Source organism: Rhinoderma darwinii, chromosome 1, assembly GCF_050947455.1.
Source record: "Rhinoderma darwinii isolate aRhiDar2 chromosome 1, aRhiDar2.hap1, whole genome shotgun sequence".
NCBI lineage: Eukaryota > Metazoa > Chordata > Amphibia > Anura > Rhinodermatidae > Rhinoderma > Rhinoderma darwinii.
The window spans coordinates 274,516,161-274,538,945 of NC_134687.1; the positions used below are offsets into that span (position 1 = coordinate 274,516,161).

General features: G+C 41.5%; 1 protein-coding gene across 1 annotated transcript in view; it reads left to right on the forward strand.

The window, feature by feature from the left end:
• The window catches only part of ATCAY (ATCAY kinesin light chain interacting caytaxin), a 61,355-nt gene that overhangs the window by 20,404 nt on the left and 18,166 nt on the right, over positions 1 to 22,785 (forward strand). The window contains exons 3-8 of the mRNA XM_075864172.1: positions 14,390 to 14,451; positions 14,542 to 14,763; positions 15,825 to 16,010; positions 16,156 to 16,258; positions 18,378 to 18,509; positions 21,320 to 21,406. Coding sequence (XP_075720287.1) covers positions 14,390 to 14,451; positions 14,542 to 14,763; positions 15,825 to 16,010; positions 16,156 to 16,258; positions 18,378 to 18,509; positions 21,320 to 21,406 — 792 coding nt within the window. The remainder of the gene's footprint in view (positions 1 to 14,389; positions 14,452 to 14,541; positions 14,764 to 15,824; positions 16,011 to 16,155; positions 16,259 to 18,377; positions 18,510 to 21,319; positions 21,407 to 22,785) is intronic.

Below are 22,785 nucleotides of genomic sequence, written 5' to 3' on the forward strand. Positions count from 1 at the left end.
CCAGTTCCCAGTGTTCCGCGTTCCTTCTACCTATACCTGTATCCCATGCTATCCTGGTCAATTGCCGTGCTGAGCTGAAGTCGTGCTGTGCTGTATTCCACGCTTGTCCTGCTACACGACGCCTGACGTCTGCCTGCTGACATATCAGATCTCCACCAGGAAGAGATATGTACCGCTAAGGTAGCTACATAATACCCATGTATATCGGGAATACCTAAACCACCCGACCTCCCATCCTTGATAAGAAAACGAGAGGCAATCTTTGGTTTCTTTTTCACCCAAACAAACTGTAGAACTATTTTCTGAAGTTGATGGAAAAAGGTTTTGGGTAATGTAATTGGAAGGGTTCCAAATAAATAAAGAATCTTTGGAAGCAACAGCATGTTAAATGAGGCTATTATAACCAGGAGATTTCAAATTTGTGTAATCTAGAGGTACCAACTTGTATGTCCCCTATAAGCGCTACATAATTTGCCATATGTGACGCCTTAGGTCAAAGAGAGGCCCAGATAAGAAATGTTTCCGTGTCTCCATTTAAACGGGTATTTAGTTTTGAGGAAATGAAGTGAAGATGGAGAAATAAAGAGGGAGGATCTGTGATTTTTGTGTATTGAGTTTAAAGAGGGAAATGCGACCAAAGTTACTAATGCATTCCAAAGCCACCTCTAAAGATTTCTCCGGATTGGACAATGAAAGGATAATATCATCTGCGTATAATGAAATAGTATGGGTTCTAGAACCAATTGTTATACCCTCAATATCTTTATGTTGTCTCAAAAGTTGGGCTAGTGGTTCCATTGATAAGAGAAATATGAGGGGTGATAGGGGGCACCCCTGTCTAGTGCCATTCGAGATCTGAAAACCATCAGATAATACTCCATTGGTGTAAACTCTTGCAGATGGGTTAGAATATAATGCTTGATTAGCCGATAATATTTCACCACTAACACCCATGGACTCAAGAGCCAGGAAGGCGTAAGACCAACGAATACAGTCGAAAGCCTTCTCAGCATCCAGAGCAAACATTGTTGAAGGAATCCCATGTCTTTCAATATGATTAAGCAATCCCACAACTCTCCTTGTATTGTCAGGTGCCTGTCTACCCATAATGAAACCCACTTGGTCTTCCGGAATCAAGGATGGGAGCAATGGGGCTTATCTAGTAGCAAGCAATTTGGCGTATATTTTAATATCTGTATTCAACAGAGAAATACTGTAGGTCTGAAGTTTTGGGGTGTATAAGCAGTTTTCTCTGGTTTAGGAATTGTGACAATCAATGCCGCTTGATTTTCTTTTGGAAGAGTACCAGAGAGCATGGCTGTCTGGAAAAAATCTACGCATGAAAGGAGTCAAGAAATCCTGTAAGGATTTATAATAAGTATTGGTCATACCATCAGGCCCAGGAGATTTCCCATGTGGGAGTTTGTTAAGGACATCAGAAATGTCCTTATCAGATATTGGAGCATTAAGTGACGATAACTGATTGGTCGTTAGTTTAGAGAGTGGAATTTTATCTAGGAAAGTCTGTATGTCCGAGTGGAGCGGGTGTGGTGCAAACGGGTCATCTTTTAAATTGTACAAGGAAAAATAACATTTCTGAAATTGGTTAGCAATATCCCGTGGATGTAACACCTGTCCCTTTGTGTGTGGGTCTATAAGGTAGGGGATTCTTGATTTCTGGTGGTGGTTTTTAAGACGGGTAGCCAGTAATTTCCCCGGTTTATTATTTTGCGAGTAATACTTCGCTTTGGTTTTCCTTAGATTCTTCTCATAATCCATCAACATACAATTATGTAAGTCCTGTTGGAGACAAGATAAATGTTCTGCATGTTGATGTGAAGGGGCAGATTTGTTTAAAAGTTCAAGTTTGTTGATCTCTTCTATGAGGAAGGTAACAGTTGCCAGCCTCTGTTTCCTCACTATGTGACCAATCCGTATAAGTGACCCCCTAATAAAAGCCTTATGGGCATTCCAAATTGTATTAATATGTACCTCAGGAAAGTAATTGGTTCGGAAATATGCACGAAGGTGCCTTTCTATTTCCAGTTTATATTTAAGGTGTGAAAGTATAAAGGAATTACATCTCCAGAGATATGTCTGATTAGTGTTGCTATATTCTGCAAGTGACAGGGTTATAGCTGCATGGTCTGACCATTTTATGTCTTCTATAGTCGCAGCACGTGTTAAAAACAATAACTCTCTGTCCGTAATAAACATATCAATATGGGAATAACCATTGTGAGTTTGTGTGTAAAAAGAAAAATCTTTTTCCGTGCTATTACGTATACGCCAAACGTCATAGAGTTCCTTAGACCAGAACAAGGTACGTAATGAGGCGTATGTTTGTCTAGTACTGGTGGTAGTGTCTAATGCGGAATCCATAACTGCATTGAAGTCTCCACATATTAAGAGTTTCCCCTCACAGTGTTTATCAATAAGCCTGAGCACTTTATGGAGAAAGCTAATTTGGTGTCTATTTGGGGCGTATAAATTCAGTATAGTATATTTGACATTGTTAAGCAGGCATACTAGTAGAATATAGCGGCCATTAGGATCTTCACACACATGAAGTGGTTGAAAAGCCACCGTATTTTTGACAGCCAACAGAACACCTCTAGATTTAGTCGTGTAATGCGACTGGCAAATGTGGGAGAAAGAATGAGATTTAATACGATGAGCATCCCTTAGCAATAGGTGTGTCTCCTGGGCACAAAAAATATCACAAGACAGGGATTTGGCTTCAGCCCACATAAAGGCTCTTTTCTGAGTGGTATTAAGACCATTGACATTTAATGAGGCGATAGTGATCACCATTTTAGAGGAAGGAGGCGTGCTGATAACCGTCTAATGACATAATATAAAGCAATGACAACTTTTAAAATAGCAATCATCAGATGTGGAAGCTGTCATAAATAGAAGGGATAATTGGAAATCTGATCATACCTATAGTTGCCGGCTGAGTTGTGAGCAACAAAAAACATACATAGAAACATAAACAATATCAATAAAACTGAGATGAGACTACTACTCATTTCAAGGGAAGCAGCACAGAGAGAACAGCAAAAGCCGTTCAGTGGGTTCAGGGGAGAAAACAATTAGTCTGAAGCTGAACCAAGATGAGCGCCCAGGAGGAACATTAGTCAGCAAGAACCTCAGGTAGGGAAAAAATTGAGAGCAGACCATAAACCGTCCACAAATTAACATATTGGCATGAAGAATCATTTTCAGCGATGTGGTTGTTTGCGATTCCGAACCGTTTGCCAATCCTCCTTGAGCTGGAGCGGAGGGAGAGTCAATGGTTTGTCTGGAACCTTAACTTCAATATTCCATTGATGAAGTAAGGCTGTACCGTCAGATAAGGAACTGATAGTATGGTGGGTGTGATGACGTGTAAGTAGAAGACGAACTGGAAAGCCCCAGTAGTATAGGATCTTGTTTTCACGTAAAGCTAGGGTAATAGGAGCCAGTTGTCTGCGCATTTGTAAAGTTACAGCAGATAGGTCCGTGTAGACAGATATCATCTTCAATTGGATAGGGATAGAATCTTTCTTTCTTGAGGCCACCAGAAAAAGTTCTTTAATATGGAAAAAATGCGTGCCAACACGTCTCGAGAAATATCAGCAGTAAGGTGTTTAGGTCAAGGGACCCGATGTATCCTATCTATAATGAGATCTCTCGATGTGCATCGTGGTAGCAGTTTTTGCATGAAACCTTGCAGATATTAGTTGAGGTCTTGTGAAAGAACTTCTTCTGGTATCCCACGAAGTTTGATAATATTGCGACGTGACCTATCCTCCATATCTGCTAGTTTTATTTTGACCTGGGAGAGTTCGTCTTTTAAGTCATAGTGTGCACCTATAAGATCGTTATGAGATGAAGTAACCTCTCCCATTTTTTATTCAATGTGTTGAACTCTGTGTTCTACCTCCTGCACTCAGGTTGACAAAGAGTGAATGAGCCCTGCTAAACCAGCATGCAGAGACTGATGAAGTGCTTGTAACATGGTTTTCATGGTAAACTCTGTGACCGGCAGAGAGGAGGAAGGCAAGATTTTTAATATGTCCCTTTGTGTATCAGAGTAAGAGTTTGGGAGAAAATCATCTCTTACCGTCTCCGGTGTCGGGTCAGGCTCTTGTATCCTTTGCTTTTGCTTCACTGGGCTCCTAGGGGAAGGAGAAGATGGCGCGGACAGCGTCGTCCCACGTGACAGGGTGGGATAATGGCGGCCATACTCTCCACTCTGAGGAAGGGAGGTATGCATGTCATCTCCCGGAGAAGTCTGGCGCAATGGAGGTGTCTGGGTGTCGAGGAGCGGCACAGAATTAATTCTGTGATGCGGGGTAAGTACTTCTGGAGCCAGGGAAGGTGAACAAGGAGGAGGCTCCAAAGCAAGAGAGCCTGTCTGCGACCCGGAGTCAGCTCCGTCCCACTCTCCGCCCGACTGGCCGGGATAGAGGTCGGTTAACTTCGCCGGTCTGGCAGCCTATTTTCGACGCCTGGGCATTGTGCAGTCGGTAGAGAGTGGTGTGAGGTATTTTCTCAGTGGAATAGAGATACTAGTCGCTTAAAAAGTCGATTAGGTGCCGGAGCTGAGTGTTCACGCGTCTATCTTACTCAGGAGCCAAGCCACGCCCCCAGAAACATTTTTCAAACTGATGACCTATCCATGTGTGCGGACAACCCCTTATACTGAGACTAATAAATTCGGACGCAGACCAGATCCTAGAATACATACAGAACCAAGACCTTCTAGACTATTGAAGTCCCCAGACCAGACAACCCTAAACAAATACAGACCCCAGAACAAGCACCCTAAAGAAATACAGACCCCAGAACAAGCACCCTAAATAAATACAGACCCTAGACCAGACCCCCTAAATACAGAACTCGAACCAGATCCCTAAATGCAGACCCCAGACCTGACTCCCTAAACTAATACAGACCGCAGACCACACCCCCTAAACTAATACAGATCCCAGACCCGCTAAATACAGACCCCTAAATAAAGACCCCTAAACTAATACAGACCCCAGACCAGGCCCCCTAAATACAGCCCCATAAACTAATACAGGCCCCAGACCAGACTCCCTAAATACAGATCCCAGACCCCTAAACTAATAGAACAAAACAAATAGATTCCACAGCACTGGACTGCAATTGGGTGCACGCCTCAATTGGACCTGGTCCACGGTCCTCAATATCAGGCAGACAAAAAATGGACAGAGGCAGCACTTCCAAAAAGTATCAGCAATTTATTCACCCGTGCGACGTTTCAGTCCAGCAGGACCTTTCTCAAGCATGCTTCATTGGACACACCCTGCCTGGGCAATATTGTAACAACCTAGAGTTAACCAGCTAGTATGTATGCACCTGATCCTGCCTGCTATTGCTACTGCTATACAAGTTATGTCTTTATCCTGTCTGCTATTGCTACCAGTTATCAGCCTGGTGGAGTAGCCCAGTGGTTCCACATCCCATTGGTCGCTACATCCAGACTGGTAGATTTCAATTACTTTATTTTGCATCTGTATATGAATCTCTTTAGACCGTGGAATCCTGTGCTGCTTTTTGAGACCTGGAATCCTGCCTGGATGTGGCTAGTAAAATTGAATTCAACTGTCAATTGAATTTGGTTAACTGGTTAATTTAGTATATAAGGGGGCAATTACTTACACATAGAGCCAGGTAGGGCTGAACAGCGTTTTTCCTTCCATATATGAAATATCATTTAAAAACCGCATTTTGTGTTTACTTAGGTTATCTTTGTCTAATATTAAAATAATTAGTTTGATGATCTGAAACATTCAAGTGTGACAAATATGCGAAAATACAAGAAATTGGGAAAAATACTTTTTGACAGCACTGTTCATCTTTCCTAGCTCTGTTCTTGTGCGTTTTTATTGCTATTGATCCTTATCCTGACCTTGGCTTTGTTCCTGACTATGCTCCTACCTTACTTTTTGTATACTATACCTAGTAGTTGTGGTTCTTCTCTTGGTCCTTGTGACTCGTAATGGAATTAACAGCCATGGATTCCAAAGGTGCTTCTACTACCCTGCCTATTGATGCCTATGAACTGGCCGAGCAAGTGACCTAGTTTGAAACCTGCCAGCAGGAAATCATATTGGCTTTCCGGAGAGTCACAAGTCGTTCGAACTAGCATGGAGACCGTCGGGACTGAGCATGCAAATAAATCCGCAGCCCCAAATCCGTCACAACTCTGATCAACAGTGTCTAAGGCTACTTTATGGTTTTCGCCAGATCCCACCGGAAGGCATAATGTTTTTTTGCTGCATAGAACCCAGTTTGTTTTAACAGAGTTCGGTGTATGATAAGAAGTGCAGGCAATACCAGAACAGGTAACAAGACAGCCAGAGGGTAAACAGAAAGTCTAAATCACAAAGCTAGGGGATGTCAGGAGTAGCAGAGGTCAGTACCAGCTGTGAGCACAGAATCCAAATCCGTAAGCAAAGGTTAATCCAGAGACAAGCTGAGGTCCAGTTCCAAAAAAATTTCCAAATAGTCAAAGGTACAGGGTATAATCAGGAGCTTGATCAAACAACACAGAAGCAACCCAGGTTTAAGTACTCCACCCTTACACATGATAGGAAGAAAGACAGAGAAAAGGGATAGGCTGAACAACTAAAACCAGAACCGCCCAGAAGCTAGACTACTAGTCAAGGTAAACATAAAGGAATGAACGTTTCCTAACAGTACCCCTCTTTCTACTAGGAGCCACCGGACCCTTAAACCTCGGCCTAGGTTTCAAAGGAAACTTCAAATAAATGATTTTAACTAAAAGATTAGCATGTACTGAAAAGGCAGGAACCCAAATTCGTTCTTCTGGTCCATACCCCTTCCAGTGCACCAAGTACTGCAGAGTACCCCTGACCCTTCTGGAATCCACAATTCTCTGAACCTCAAATTCCATATCTCCTTCTACCTGAACTGGAGGAGGAGGTTTCTTAAGTGGATTAGGTGGTGTAAAAAAATAATTTAAGGAGGGATCTGGGAAAAACATCATGAATTTTGAAAGAAGGGGGAAGAGCCAGACAAAAATACACAGGGTTAATATCAACAACAACAATTTCATATGAACAAATAAACCTAGGAGCAAATTTACGACATAGTTCTTTCAGTCACAGATTTTTAGTAGAAAGCCAAAGCTTTTGACCCATACAAAATACAGGACCAACAGTACATTTTTTGTCTGCATTTTTCTTTTGAATAACTTGGGAGTTCTTCAGGTTTTTTGAACCTAGCAGCAAACTGTGCACAGTTTATTTGATTCAACTTCTACCTCAGGGGTATCACTCGAAGTAAACGGAAAATTAACCTAAATGAGGATGAAAACCTTAATTACAGAAAAAACGGCGAGGTATCAAGAGAAACATGGTGACGATTATTTATAAAAAATTCCGTTAATGGAAGATACAAGTCCCATTCAGCCTGGTTATCAGCAATATAACACCTAAGACACAGTTCCAGCACTCAGTTTGACCATTAGTCTAAGGATGTAATGCAGAAGAAAAAGATAACTGTACACCAAGTTTCTTACAGAAAGCTCTCTAGAAGTTAGCCACAAATTGTACACCCCTATCAGAGACGACATGCAGACGAACCACTTGATCAATAAATAATTTAGACAGAGTTTTAGAATCAGGGAGTTTTATTAAAATGGTCCACCACAACCCAAATGACAGTTTTCCCTTCAGAAGGAGGCAAATCGGTGATAAAATTCATGGACAGATGGGACGAAGGTTTCTGTTGAACAGACAATGGAAGTAGTTCCCCCTCAGGACGAACGCAGAAATCACAAGAAGAGACATAGGAAATAACATCACAAGATACAGACTGCCACCAGTAGAGACGTGAGATTAGTTTTTTAGTACCAGTTATCCCTGGGTGACCACACAAAACAGAATCATGTAACTCATTGAGCAAATTAAATCTGAACTGAGAAGGTACAAACAATATCCCAGCTGGAATGATTTGCGGAGTGAGTTGCTGACATTCTTTAATTTCAGTAGCAAGATTGGCCGATATTGCAGAAACCACTATCCCTTTAGACAAAATAGGTTCAGGCTGAATGACGGGGACCTGAGAGGACAGAAACGTCGAGATAAGGCGTCAGCCCTGACTTATTTAGACCCGGGTCTGTAGGTTACAATAAAGTCAAATCTGGTAAAGAACAAGGCCCACCTAGCCTTTCTTGGATTGAGTCTTTTGGCTGATTCTAAAAAAGTCAGGTCAGTAATTTGATGTCTAGCCCCCTCTAGAAAGTGGCGCCACTCTTCAAACACCCACTTAATAGCAAGAAGCTCACGATTACCTATATCATAATTTTTCTCAGTGACAGAAAATTTGCAAGAAAAGAAAGCACAGCGACGCTAATTAGTCAATACAGAAGATCCTTGAGACAACACAGCCCCCACACATATTTCTGAGGCATCAACCTCAACAATAAAGGCGCTAGAAAGGTCAGGTTGACCAAGTATAAGCGCTTCTATAAAACACTGTTTTAAGGTTTAGAAGGCGGAGACCGCACTAGGTTTCCAATTTACAAGGTCAGAACCCACTTTCGTAAGATCCGTCAAAGGTTTGGCAATGGAGGAAAAATTATGAAAACATTTTCGGTAATAATTAGCAAAACCCAAGAACCTTTGCAGAGCTTTTAGTGAAGTGGGTTGGACCCAATCAGGAACCACCTGAACTTTAGCGAAAATCATGAGTTGACAGAACATACCCCAGGAAATTAACCTCCTGAACTCCAAAAAGACATTTTTAAAATTTTGTGTAAAGGCAATTCTCCCTCAGCACTTGGAGGATGGATCTTAAATGTTGAAGATGAGAGGACCAATCGGAAGAAAACACAAGAATATCCTCCAGATACACAACCACAAAGTGTAGAATAAAATTTCTGAAAATATCATTAACCAGGTTCTGAAACACCGCAGGAGCATTACTTAAATCAAAAGGCATGTCCAAATACTCATAATGACCATCCGTAGTTTTAAACGCTGTCTTCCACTCATCCCTTCTGCGGATGTGAACCAAATTGTAGGCCCCGCGTAAATCCAGTTTAGAGAACCACCTGGCTCCTGAGATCTGATTAAACAGGTCCGAGATGAGTGGAAGAGGATATTGGTTTTTAACGGTAATCTTATTTAATTCACGATAGTCGATACGGGGTGTTAAACCGCCATGTTTCTTTTCAACATAGAAAAAACCTGCACCCACTGGAGAAGTAGATGGACGAATATGACCCTTATGAAGACCGTCTTTAATATAATCTTTCACGGCCTGTCTTTCCGGAGCAGAAAGATTATAAATCCGCCTATTAAGGCAGCTTAGCATTAAGGAGAAGTACAATGGGGTAGTCAAACGGCCTATGAGAAGGAAGAGATTCCCAACCAATTTCAGAAAAGACATCCTCAAAATCTTGAATACACTCAGGCACTGATGGTGCGTTGCAAGATACATTAGTAGTAGACAAAGACATGCAAGAATCATAACATTTAGAATTTTACTTAATCAAATCTGCTCTTACCCAATCAATAACAGGATTATGTGTCTGCAGCCATGGAATACCTAATATTACCTCAGAAGGGAAATAAGATAAAGAAAGAGATTAGTTCAGTATGCAAAGTCGCTACTTCCAAAGTTACAGGCAGAGTGGAGAACTTGACCGACCCCTGAGAGAGCGCGGTATTAGCTATAGCAGATACGTTGACAGGGGTACTCAGCTGAACAAGGGGAATAGCCAATCTATTAGCAACCTGAAAATGTAAGAGATTAGCCGAAGAACCACAATCTACAAAAGCTTGACCAGAAATACAAACTTTATTAAACCATACATTAACAGGAAAAAGGATTTTTTGAGAAAATGTGGGGAAACCCTGACTGGCCAAATGGCATTCCAGGGGACTGTCTAGGCTCTGGATGTCTTGGAACAGTTCTTGAGAATATGACCCGCCTCCACGCAATAGAAACACAGCCGTTTGCATCTCCAAAAAAGTCTCCATTCATGAGAAGACAGCGTAGAGCCCAACTCCATGGGCTCCTGCGAGACAGAGGGATCTCAGCGCAGAAAGGACGAGAGAACATTGCTGAACTTTCTTTTTTGCGCTCTGGTAGACATCTGTTAAGATGCACAACAACAGTCATGGTATCCTCTAAAGTCGGGGGCGGAGGGTAATTAACTAGAAGATCTTTCAAGGTTTCAAAAAGGCCTGACATCGGAGCGCTGCATCGTTCCACTGTGATGAGATGAACCACCGTCTAAATTCCAAACAGTAATCTTCGACAGGATGCCGTCACTGCTGGAGAGATAACAGACTGGCCTAAGCCACTGCAGTGATGTCTGGTTCACCATATAATAACCCTAGGGCCGCAAAGAAGGTCTCAACAGAAAAAAAATTAGGGGCATGAGGTCTCAACGAAAAGGCCCAGGTTTAAGGATCCTCCTGCAGTAGTGAAATGACGAGACCAACTCACTGCTGCTCAGTTCAAGTGAAAAAAGGTCTAAGTCGAAAATACAATTAACAACTCTCCGGAAAAATAATAAAAGACTTACGATCACTAGAAAAACGATCAGGCAAGTTAATTTTGGGTTCAACCAGAGTTGCGACTGGAATGACTGCTTGGACCTGCGCAGTTTCATCATGAGAAACCGTTCCGGACAGATTTTGTACCAGCTGAGTCAGATCGTGCATCTGTTCCACCAGGGTGTGCATAGGTTCCATAATGAAAAAAGATCATTTTTAAAGGCTTGTGAATATGTAATGGAATTACTGGTTGAGCAATTCCCAGGGTGGAAGTTTTATGGAATTGCTATGTGAGTGATTCTCCACAGGCTGCTGGAGACTGTCAGGACTGAATAAATCCGCAATCCCAAATCCGTCACAACTCTGATAAACAGTGTCTAAGTCTATGCTATGGTTTTCGCCAGAGCCCACCGCAAGGCAGGATGGTTTTGGCTGCATAGAACCCAGGTTGTTTTAACAGAGTTCGGTGTTGGATAAGAGGTGCAATGCAGGCAATACCAGAACATGCAACAAGACAGGCAGAGGGTAAACAGAAAGTCCAAATCACAAAGCATGGGGATGTCAGGAATAGCAGAGGTCAATATCAGCCAGGAGCAGAAAGTCCAAATTCGTAAGCAAAGGGTAATCCAGAGACAAGCCGAGGTCCAGTTCCAAAAAGTCCAAATAGTCAAAGGTACAGGGTATAGTCAAAAGCTTGATCGAACACATGCAGCAAGGAAATTCACAAGCAAAGAACACAGAAGCAACCCAGGTTTAAGTACTCCACCCTTACACCTGATAGGAAGAAAGACAGAGAATAGGGATAGGCTGAACAGCTCAAAAGCTGGACTAGTAGTCAAGGTAATCTTAAAGGGACGGACATTTCCTTACAGAGGTTTTGGGAAAATCAACGCACACGTTGGTATCCTCAACTAGTCTCAACCTTCAATATCCCTACTACTATGGAACCAGTTAAGTCCAAGCCATTGGGTCACACTTCCTTGCCTCCACAAGAGAGAACTCTTCAGATGACACAAAAAGGGCCTCTTCATTCCAGTTGTCCTATATTGAGCCAGTAAAACTACAAGGCGAAGGTGGATGCGGGTATAGTTCCTTAGGCCTAAAATTTTTCTTCCCTGTTGATAAACTGCTAGTACCTGTATCTTTCAATTTCAGGACTCACAATTCCTGTCTGGCTTATGTAGATTCTGGAGCTGCCGAGAATTTCATTGACTACATCTTTGCCAAGAAACTTCATATTCCTCTGTTGCCTCTATAAGAACTACTTCATCTCACCTTTGTCAATGTATGACTAATCCCTCAGGGTTATGTTCATCATCAAAGTACTCCAGTCTGCTTCCAAGTGGAAGTCTTTAATTTTAAATAAATTCCATTCCTGGTCCTCCCTCAATCCAAGTGCACGATGCTGTTGGGGTTACAATGGCTAAGACGTCATTTTCCTTTAATAGACTGGTCAACTGGTCAGATCATCCCCTGGGGTTCCTACTGTCTGTAGCACTGCCTTCTCTTGTTCCCCAAAGGCCTGAGACACTTTCAGAACATCACTCCTAGGACCTTCCAGGTCATGACCCATCCAGGGGTAGCGTTTACTCTCTGTCCCTGCCTGAGACTCTGGCAATGTCTGATTATATCAAAGAAAATCTCCAAAAGAGGATTCATCCAAAAGTCGTGCTTACCTGCTGGAGCAGAAATCTTCTTTACTAAGAAAAAAGATGGATCCTTGAAACCATGCATTGATTATCAAGGTCTGAACATGATTACAGTGAAGAACAGCTATCCACTTCCGCCAATCTCAGAACATGAGATCGTATCAGAGTCTTTTAATTTCTCCAAATTGGATCTTCAGTGAGCTTACAACTTGATCTGCATCAGAGAGGGAGATGAATAGAAAACCGCCTTCAACCCTTGGGACATGCACCACAAACATCTGGTGATACCATACAGCCTTTGTAATGCCCCTGTGATTTTCCAGCACTTCGTTAATGAGATTTTCCAGGATATCCTTTACCTATATGTTCTGGTTTATCTTGATGACATCCTTATTTTTTCCAGGGACCTATCATCTGCATGTCTGTTCAGTCTTACAGCAGCTGTGTTAGAACTTCCTGTACGCGAAGTTGGAGAAGTGTCTATTTAAGCAAAAAGAACTAACCTTCCTGGGTAACACCCTTGATCCTGACAAGGTCTCCCCAGCCTTGAACTGGCCGCAGCCTTTGGGGCTCAACGCTCTACAGAGATTCTTCGGCTTTGCAAACTGCTAAAGACAATTTATTTGAGACTTCTCCCAAGTTGTTTAGCCTCTCAGTTCTCTAATGAAGGGAGCAAATACCCAAGACTGGCCAGCTTCTGCGGTGCAAGCCTTTGAGCATCTCAAGTTCTGCTTTGCGTCTGCTCCGGTACTGAATCATCTAAGGCTCTCATTGCTGATGCTCAGCATAAATAGCGAGGACGGGGTGGCTGGCTGCAGAGAAAGTTAAACATATTCCGGTAGATGCTAGTCACTAGGGAAGCTCCAGTAGCTGACCATGGACAAATAGGTCACTGGAGCCTACCCAGCGGAGATTAAAAGCAACCAGAGTCCCCGGACAGACTGGGCACCATAGCTCAGGAGATGCTATATCTTCAACGGTAGATACAACGTGATGTGAACTGAGCCTAAGAGTTTCATCTTACAAGCTAGCTCCACATATTATTGGGCTAATCAAAGTTAAATTCTGCACCCTCTAATCAGCAAAAGGTTTTCTCCAAAGATCAAAACGCCTTTTCACTCTGTTCTAGAATACTGAGGAGATTTTGAGATAGAACAAATTCGAGACTGCAAGAAGGTTGGTGGAAAACTCTTCTATCTCATTCATTGGAAAGGATATGGTCCGGATGAAAGTAGTTGTTTCTTACCAAATACCTTCGGGGAGGGGCCCTGAGAGAAGGGGCACTATTACTCACCTCGGCCGGTTCCAGCGCCACGTCCATGATATCAGGCGTTGTGGCCCATTTAAAAGGGAATTATCCTGCCATCCAGTGCCTGGTAATTGAGGTACATCCTTCCTGGCTCTGTTCTTGTGCTTTTGTATTGCTATTGACTATTGATCCTGATTTTGGCCTTTTTCCTGCCTTGTTTGTTGGATACTACACTTGGTACTTGTGGTTCTTCTCCTGGTCCTTCTCTCTGGCTATCTACTGACTACGCGCCTGTCTCATCCCTTGGCTTGCCACATCCTGCTCTCCTGGTGACAAAACCCATCTCCGTTTTTGACCATATCACTAGTCCAACTGCGCTACCGCCAACAATTTGAGGCTTTTCTTGAGACCGTGACGTGGAGAACCTGCTACAGCAAAGTCCATACCTCCTTGCGGGGGTTAAGGGTGAAAACCAGGGGAACCCTTAGACTCCACACCCCAGTCTAGCCTGCGCTAATTGAATTGCAGTTTTGAGAATTCTGGTTACTCTTCAATAGCTTTGTCATCTAAAACAACAATCCTTACAGACAAGTTCAGAAAATGGCAATCTAAAATTCATAATGTATGGCTAGATTTACAGAACATGATTGGTCACCGTGGTCACGTGATGTCTATGTAGATTAACTTATTATCACTCTTCACTGTAAACATAGGACGTGCAGAGACTCAAAGATCAGCACCGTACAAACAGATTTGAATCACTACTGTGACTAAGTATATTCAAAAGTTTATATTTTTTTTAATTTTGGGGTCATATGTATATTTTTAGGTAAAAAAAAAATAGCTTAATAGTCGGGTGTTCCTAGAAAATGCATGAAAATTACAGTCTAAAAAAAAGATTAATTCTGATATTACATTTGTACATACATATTGCTATTTTACAGGCCTCTACCTGAAGACACAGGAATGGATACTCTTGGCTCTCCCACAGATGATATTACATCTTGTAGGTACCTTACTAAATCAAAAGTGTTTTTTAGATGTAAAATATAAAAAAAATAATACTAATTATATTTATCCATGTATTTTCCTTTAGCTCCGCCAAGTACGTTAAACATCAGTGGATCTCATTGCAAGCGTAAAACACTAGTGGCTCCAGAGATTAATATCTCTTTAGACCAGAGTGAGGGCTCTGTACTTTCTGATGACTTCCTAGATACACCAGATGATCTAGACATCAATGTGGATGATATTGAAACTCCAGATGAAACTGACTCATTAGAGTTCTTGGGCAATGGAAATGAGTTGGAATGGGAAGGTAAGGATAGTGTACAAAAAACAAAGTGTCATATGAGATTGTATTGCTTGGGACAGCTACTTTATAAGCCAGAGTAGAGAGCTGCGCGGGGAACTAGGTGTAACCATGCATTACGTGGTCGCCCATTGAATTAAACTGGCGCTGTATAACACTACCTTTCTCCTACAATTAGCTCCAAAAGCCAAACGCCTAACAATAACTCATCATTGGGGGAACTGTCAACTGTCCCTAGGATATGCCCTAACTTACTTATCATTCAGAATCATCCTGAAGTCCCCCTTTTGCGGCCCCTTTTTTAGAAATAGTAGGGGTCCCAACAGTTGTACCTTGAGCAATCAATAAGTTACAGTATATAGTATATCCTAGAGATATGCCTTAACTTATAGTCATGAGAAAATCTCTCAAGTCAAAATAGACTTGTGATATGTCAGAATTAGATGTAAGATGATTACATTAGTAAAGTCAGCTATTTGGGACCTACAACGCTTTCCAGAACCAACAGGTTCTATAGAGCACTTATATGCCTTTGGCACTACTCAGACTTCTGTTTCTCAAAATCTCACACACTATTAAAGTAAACTGCCGCTGATTTTAGTGGTTGCTTAGAATGTTGGTTCAGATTCTTAGTTATGGCCTGTGTTCTAGTTGATAAAGCAATCATAATTACAAAAAAAAACTTACCAATATACATGGTGTACAAGATTCAAACTCTTTCTTCACTCTGGGCCTGCTTCAGGTGAAGAAAATGTGTTTTCTGGTATCCAAGGGAGATGTCAATGGACATTGAGGGTAGTCTGCTTATTGCTATATCTTGCTTTATTCTGGTGGTGCTGTGTGTAAATATTGTTCTGCTAGTTGAGAGATCACTGCGCACAAACATAAGATCTCTAAAACATAATTTTCATATACACACCATGTGCAGTTATCAACAAACAAAGCATTTATGGCATAACAGAATCTAAGAGCTGCATGGAAAAGCAAACTGCATTACCACCCAGAGCTATGCCATCATACAACTTTTTTGGTAAAGGCATTTACAGGTGAAATAATTATACCTATAGATGACACACCCGTTGCAAGTGGCAAGAATATGCCTGGAGACAGTGCCGACTTGTTTGGTGATGGAGCTGTGGAAGAAGGGGGAACTACAAATGGACGCCTGTGGAGAACCGTGATCATTGGGGAGCAGGAACATCGCATTGATCTGCAAATGATCAAACCATACATGAAGGTGGTTACACATGGAGGTAAGAAGTTACTGCTGTTTAGATTTATCTAATAATATTATATTTTCAATGTTACCAGTAGAGATACATTTCTTCTTCTTACTGCAACACGTATAGTTTTTGGACTTTCTTTTAGCTAATTTCTCTCCTGTTTCTTTTTTTCCAGGGTACTATGGTGAGGGTCTGAACGCCATCATTGTGTTTGCAGCCTGTTGTTTACCAGACAGCAGCTGTCCAGATTACCATTACATCATGGAGAATCTTTTTCTGTACGTGGAGTTGACATTGTTGTGACCATGTATAGTGAGTAGATAAATATAATCAACCACGACCAACATTGCAGCATATATCAGCTTCTAATTTTAAGACGATTCTCCATTTCTATAAATAAAAGAAATGCTACATCAACTCTGATACTAGTAAAACGTGTAAACATTGGTATCATGGATCCAACTTACAATTAATTTCAATAAAATGTCTTGACCCCCCACATATGTATATTTGTTGCATTGAATGCTTTCTCATCTTTAAAGAAGAGCATTGGATTAATTTCTTCTTTCGTAACCCAATTAGGAGACTTTGTATTCTTTATTTCTGGTACGGTGCAGAACTCATGGTTCATTAACTAGGATATGCCATCAATGGATAGTGAGCGTCCAACCACTGTGACCTCTGATGATCACAAGAAATAAATGTCAGCTACACTAGGAAAGTGAAGTGCCACTTTGTGTCCTGTCGGCTCTATGCAGCTTTTTCCAGAGTCCACATGGTTGGCCATTTACTATGTTTTTGCCTGTGGCAAAAGTATGCAAGATTACATGTGATCAGGTTTTAAAGAGGCTCTGTCACCACATTATATGTGCCCTATCTCCTACATAATCTGATTGGCGCTGTAATGTAGATAACAACAGTGTTTTTTATTTTGAAAAACGATCATTTTTGAGCAAGTTATGAGCAATTTTAGATTTATGCTAATTCATTTCTTAATGCCCAACTAGGCGTGTTTTTGCTTTTGACCAAGTGGGCGTTGTAAAGAGGAGTGTAAGACGCTGACCAATCAGCGTCATACACTTCTCTCCATTCATGTCCATTTGTACTCAGCACAGCGTGATCTCGCTGTGCTGTCACATACATCCACATTAACTTTACTGAAGTGTCTTGAGAGTGAATAGACATCACCTCCAGCCAGGACGTAATGTCTATTCACACTCCTGACACTTTAGTGTGGGACTTAATTTAAAGCATTGCGTGATCTCGCGAGATCATGATATGAATGACAGCGTCATACACTCCTCTTTACAACGCCCACTTGGTCAAAAGTAAAAAAATGCCCAGTTGGGCATTAAGAAACTAATTAGCATAAATATAAATTGCTCATAACTTGCTCAAAAATGATTGTTTTTCAAAATAAAAAACACTGTTGTTATCTACATTACGGCGCCGAACAGATTATGTAGGAGATAGGGCACATATAATGTGGTGACAGAGCCTCTTTAAAACTATATACACCTTTGCAATAACTTTTTTTTTTACTGAAATTTGCGGATATTTTTGATTAAAAATCTTCCTCTGTTTGGGGTCAGTTTTTATTCAGATCTATGTGTCTCCATGATTATAGACAACAAACAAAACCTGTGTGTAGTCAGATCATGCGGTTATACTCCCTTTCCATCTGTGTAACACCCATGGCCGCGGGCCGTCTGGTTTACTCACCCCCTGACGCCCGCAGCCATAAATTACTCTGCTGTGCCCCTTCCTGCCTTGCCTGAGCTTTGTTGTCGTTACCTATGTTCATCTCTGCAAATGGTCCCTTAAGTGTCTTCCAGTTCCCAGTGTTCCCGTTTCTGTTACCTGTATCCCGTGTTATCCTGGTCCAGGTGCCGTATCGTGTTGGAGTCATGCTGCCCTGAGTACTACGCCTGCTCTGTTACACCACACCTGGTGCCTGCCTGCTGCCAAAGTCCTGTCTGAGCCTGCCTTGCTACTGTCTGAAGTTACCACAAGTACACCTATTAGAACTATAGACTTTGACCTGTGTCCTGTTGTCCATCTGCCATACCGTCAAGGCGGTACGGTCCAGTGGGTCCACGTACCCTACGTGACAATCTGTCTACCAAATGTATGTTAGCAAAAAGTAGGAGACAGATGCAGGGAGTATGACTGAAGGACCATACTGCATAGTTATTTATTGTCTGCAACCATCGAGACATATAGGCATGATTAGTAGCTGTAAACACAAAATGGTGTAAGATTTACTTGCAAAGTGGCTTGATTTTTTTAGATACATTTTGAAAATAAAAAACGGATGGAAGGTGTGCATGCCCTTTACATATGTTTTATCGTACAAAATAGCCCATGCATTTTACTGCTTTTATTTGATTTTTGCAGGTATGTAATAAGCAGTTTGGAGTTGCTTGTGGCTGAGGATTACATGATCGTTTACCTGAATGGCGCCACACCTCGACGGAGAATGCCTGGGTTGGGATGGTTGAAGAAGTGCTATCAGATGATAGATAGGAGGTGAGTTCATATTGTGAACTAATGATGTACTCACTCTTATATATTGACTTTTTAGGATTTATCAAGGTGCCTAATTTCCGTGGATAGCCTAAAATAAGCTTATTTCCTGTCACTCACAAATAATAACTCATCCTATACTGTACCTTAAGCATACTGGAAATATACTGGCCAATAGAACGAGCCACATTTTAATTGGGGAAAAAGACATGAAATCTCGACATTTTATCTGGATCTCTGCTTCCTCAAGGGTGCCCATTTGTCTCATGCATATAGGGAAGCTGGTGCTGCCATAGAAACATAAAGAAATGTACAGTAGGAGTTACGTTTCCCCAAGAATCCCTTTGAAAAGTGACCCATGGTTTGATTTACTCAAATGGAAACATTTTTTGATATCTCACTAACAATTTAAGATGTAAATTCTAACCACAAATTGCCTTCAAATCTTCCATATGTCAGATTATCCAGGAAATAGGTTTAAAATCCTGTCTAGATGAGATAGAGCTTCAATAGTCCTCAGGAAACATCTTGCAGCCTTTCATATGGGACAGATGAAAGACAGAGGACCTTTGGTATTGCTAAGATCACTTGTTAAAAAACGATTTAAAGTAAAAACTTTTTATCATTTCCCCAAAACCCAATGACATGAACTATGCTGAATGGCCTGGCAAGCGAAAGACTTCAGTTCTGAGAATCTCTGAGGTGATGTTAAAGATTAATAGCCAATTAAAATGTGGGAAAGACTTGATTTAATCAGGAAACTTATGAGGAGCTGTTGAGGCCATAGCCCTATAGAAAATAGGGGGTATTCTGCAAGACCCATTCAGGCTAGGTGCAGTGTGAATGCTCCAACTTTCCATAATCCATTGTGTTCTGAATTTTTAGAAACATTGAAACTGCAAATGAGTTTACATACACACAAGAATGATCATGCATAATTTACACATAATTATCATAATGCAGATAAATGCGCACACAGGGAATCTTTGTTTACATGCAACTGTTTCACAACAAGAACAAGAAGCTTAATGGCTTGTCCACACATAACGGTATTGCTGCGTATTTTCCATCCGGAATTGCGGACGGAAAATACGCAGCGGAATACAGTAGACTTAACAAGGGTCATCCACACACTGCGTAATTTTATTTCCGCAGCATGTCAATTATTGCTGCAGAAAGTGAACTGATTTTCTGCGTTTTTTTCTCCATAGAGTTCAATGAGAATCAACAATTCAGCAGCACACTACAATGTATTGTGTAACTTGCTGCAGGGGGTGGAAATGACATCACAGTAATAAGAAATATCCCCATCACACAGCCCTTGAAAAAACGCACCAAAAAACCGCCACAAAAATCTGCACTATTTTCCGCAGTAAAAAATGCATGAAATGGTGTGGATTTTCCACAGCAGATTGTCTGCTAGTTGATGCGTAAATGCTGTGGAAATTTTCCGCAGCAAATCCGTTACGTGTGGACAAGCCCTAAGTGTATAAATAATTTCCTTTGCCAAAAAAATGTGTTGTATAATGTATGCCAGCAGGTGGCGGTAAAGTGCAGTGGATAAACCGTTCTTATAGAGCGTCTCACTAGTGCCTTTGTACCCAAGCATTGTATATTTTACTAGTTCTAACACATAAGTGCCAACATTTACAATTGATTTAAACAGACGTGTTGCTGCTCACCTAGTGTTCCCAAGGACATTACCAACAGCACTACATTTTCAGTTACAAAATGTCATTAGAAGGCTCTATTCACATTTCAGTTATTTTCTTTGATTTAGGCGTTATTGTATTTTTATGTTAAAAAATACCAGAAGCCCTGACAGATTCCTATTAGTCAATAGGATCCGCAAGGATTCGTTAGGATCTGTTAAACAAAGGGTTTATTCATAGCCTTCATGGCACTGTATTATACAATTGCATTAAGAGTAATAGTGTAGTATAGTATAGTATAAGTGCACACAGGTTGTTTCTGTAACTGGTTCTTGTGACTGAACAGTACTTGCATTGTTTACAAAAGTTTTTTACTAATTTACTAAGACTGGCGTTTTATACGCCAGTATTAGCTAGCTGCTCCGCTGGAGTAAAATGCAACTGATTTATTAAGAGGCACACGCCTCTTATCAAGTCTGTCACATCTGTCCGCTGGCTGTATGGCACAACAACCATGCATCATCCAATCTCCCTATTGGACAAAAAATAAAAATAGAAAGTATACTCACCTCACCCCTCCTCTTCTCCCCTTCGGCTTCCTCTCTCAGCGTGTGGAGGCTCATACAAGGTCCTGATGCCGAGCAGTGTCAGGGCCTTATATGCTACGTAGCTTTCAACGTCATCAGTGCTGCATCACATAAAATGTCCTGATGCTGCCCGGTGTCAGGACCTTGTATGAATCACAGCATGCGGATGGAGCCTAAGTGTACCTGGAGGAGAAAAGAGGAGCGGAGAGGTAAGCATCATTTTTTTATATTTTTTTAATTGACCGATTGGGGGGGTAGTCCAATCTTGGGGGACACCGACCCCCTACCTTGCTACGCCCCACAGAGTGAAATCTACAATAACTAGGAGATGGTGTATATTTTCACTATAATTTACGTCTTAAATAATAATAAAATTGTCAGGCCACTGTGGCACCATGCTCTTTCACATAGCCACACCCCTTATTCACAAAGTGGGGAGAGTGGCGTAAAAATTGCAAATTACTAATTTTGGGCCCTTTTACAACTTTTCTATGCCAGAAAACTGGCGTACAAAGGTTGACAGTTTGATTTTTTTGGACTCAAAATGGAATACTCTCTGCTTTCTTTCCTGCAGGCTGAGAAAAAATTTGAAATCTTTGATCATTGTCCACCCTTCCTGGTTCATCAGGACTGTATTGGCAATCTCCAGACCATTCATTAGGTATGTAGCTGTAAATACTGATGTGTGTGTGTGATGGTTAAAGAAGTCCTCCAGTGATAACACAAGTTTCCATGCCTGAATTCCCCTCCTGTCTGTATACCACACTCTACACTTTTATGTATCCTGTAATTACTTATTGAAATGCTCCCTTGCCTGTGCTTTAAAAAAGCCTCCATCTTGATTCTTAGATTTCTCCAGCTTTCTCTTCGTCTCTGCTTTGCTATCAATCCCATGATGCTTCAGCATAGCTTCACATGACCAGCTAGAGACCATACCATTTCTAAATCTGGGGGACACTGTGATTATCATTCTCTCTATATTCCCCTAAATGAGAAACCATAAATATACAGACAGGGAGGCTGCACTATATTATTCTACATTATACCTGTGTAACAGGAACCTGTGTAAGTATCAGTGGTAGCTGATGATAGAAGTTTCTGTCCCTCCTGTGCAAGGCTAGTGTGGTACAGGAACTGCTGAAGCCTGTTATGGGTGACACATAGATCTCCATAGACTCATGTAAAGAAAGTGTGTCACAGAGCCTGATTCACACTGCTGCTAATCAACCATCCCAGTCTGATATATAGAGATAGAAGCAGCAAGAAAAATAACGGGCGAGAGTCTGACACATGGAATACCATAATGGTACACATGGGAAAGTTAAGTTTTGGCAGGTGTCCCTTTAATTTTATGCTTTGAGACAGTGATCAGCAACCTATGGCATTCCAGCATTAGTACAAAAAAGTTTTTACTTGTGTACATTTCCCCTAAATAAGTCCTTTATTATATCCACAAACACCCCTTTAAATTTTAGCAAAGCTTTATATGTCGTAACAGTGAGCTTGTCAATTGAATTATGCTGAGCTGCAATACCAGAAGTAACCCCTGTGTTTTTGTATGGCAAATACGCTCAATTTTACTCTCTTAAAGAGGCTCTGTCACCAGATTTTGCAACCCCTATCTGCTATTGCAGCAGATAGGCGCTGCAATGTAGATTACAGTAACGTTTTTATTTTAAAAAAACGAGCATTTTTGGCCAAGTTATGACCATTTTTGTAGTTATGCAAATGAGGCTTGCAAAAGTCCAAGTGGGTGTGTTTAAAAGTACAAGTCCAAGTGGGTGTGTATTAGGTGCGTACATCGGGGCGTTTTTAATACTTTTACTAGCTGGGCGCTCTGATGAGAAGTAACATCCTCTTCTCTTCAGAACGCCCAGCTTGTGACAGTGCAGATCTGTGACGTCACTCACAGGTCCTGCATCGTGACGGCCACATCGGCACCAGAGGCTACAGCTGATTCTGCAGCAGCATCAGCGTTTGCAGGTAAGTCGATCTTACCTGCAAACGCTGATGCTGCTGCAGAATCAACTGTAGCCTCTG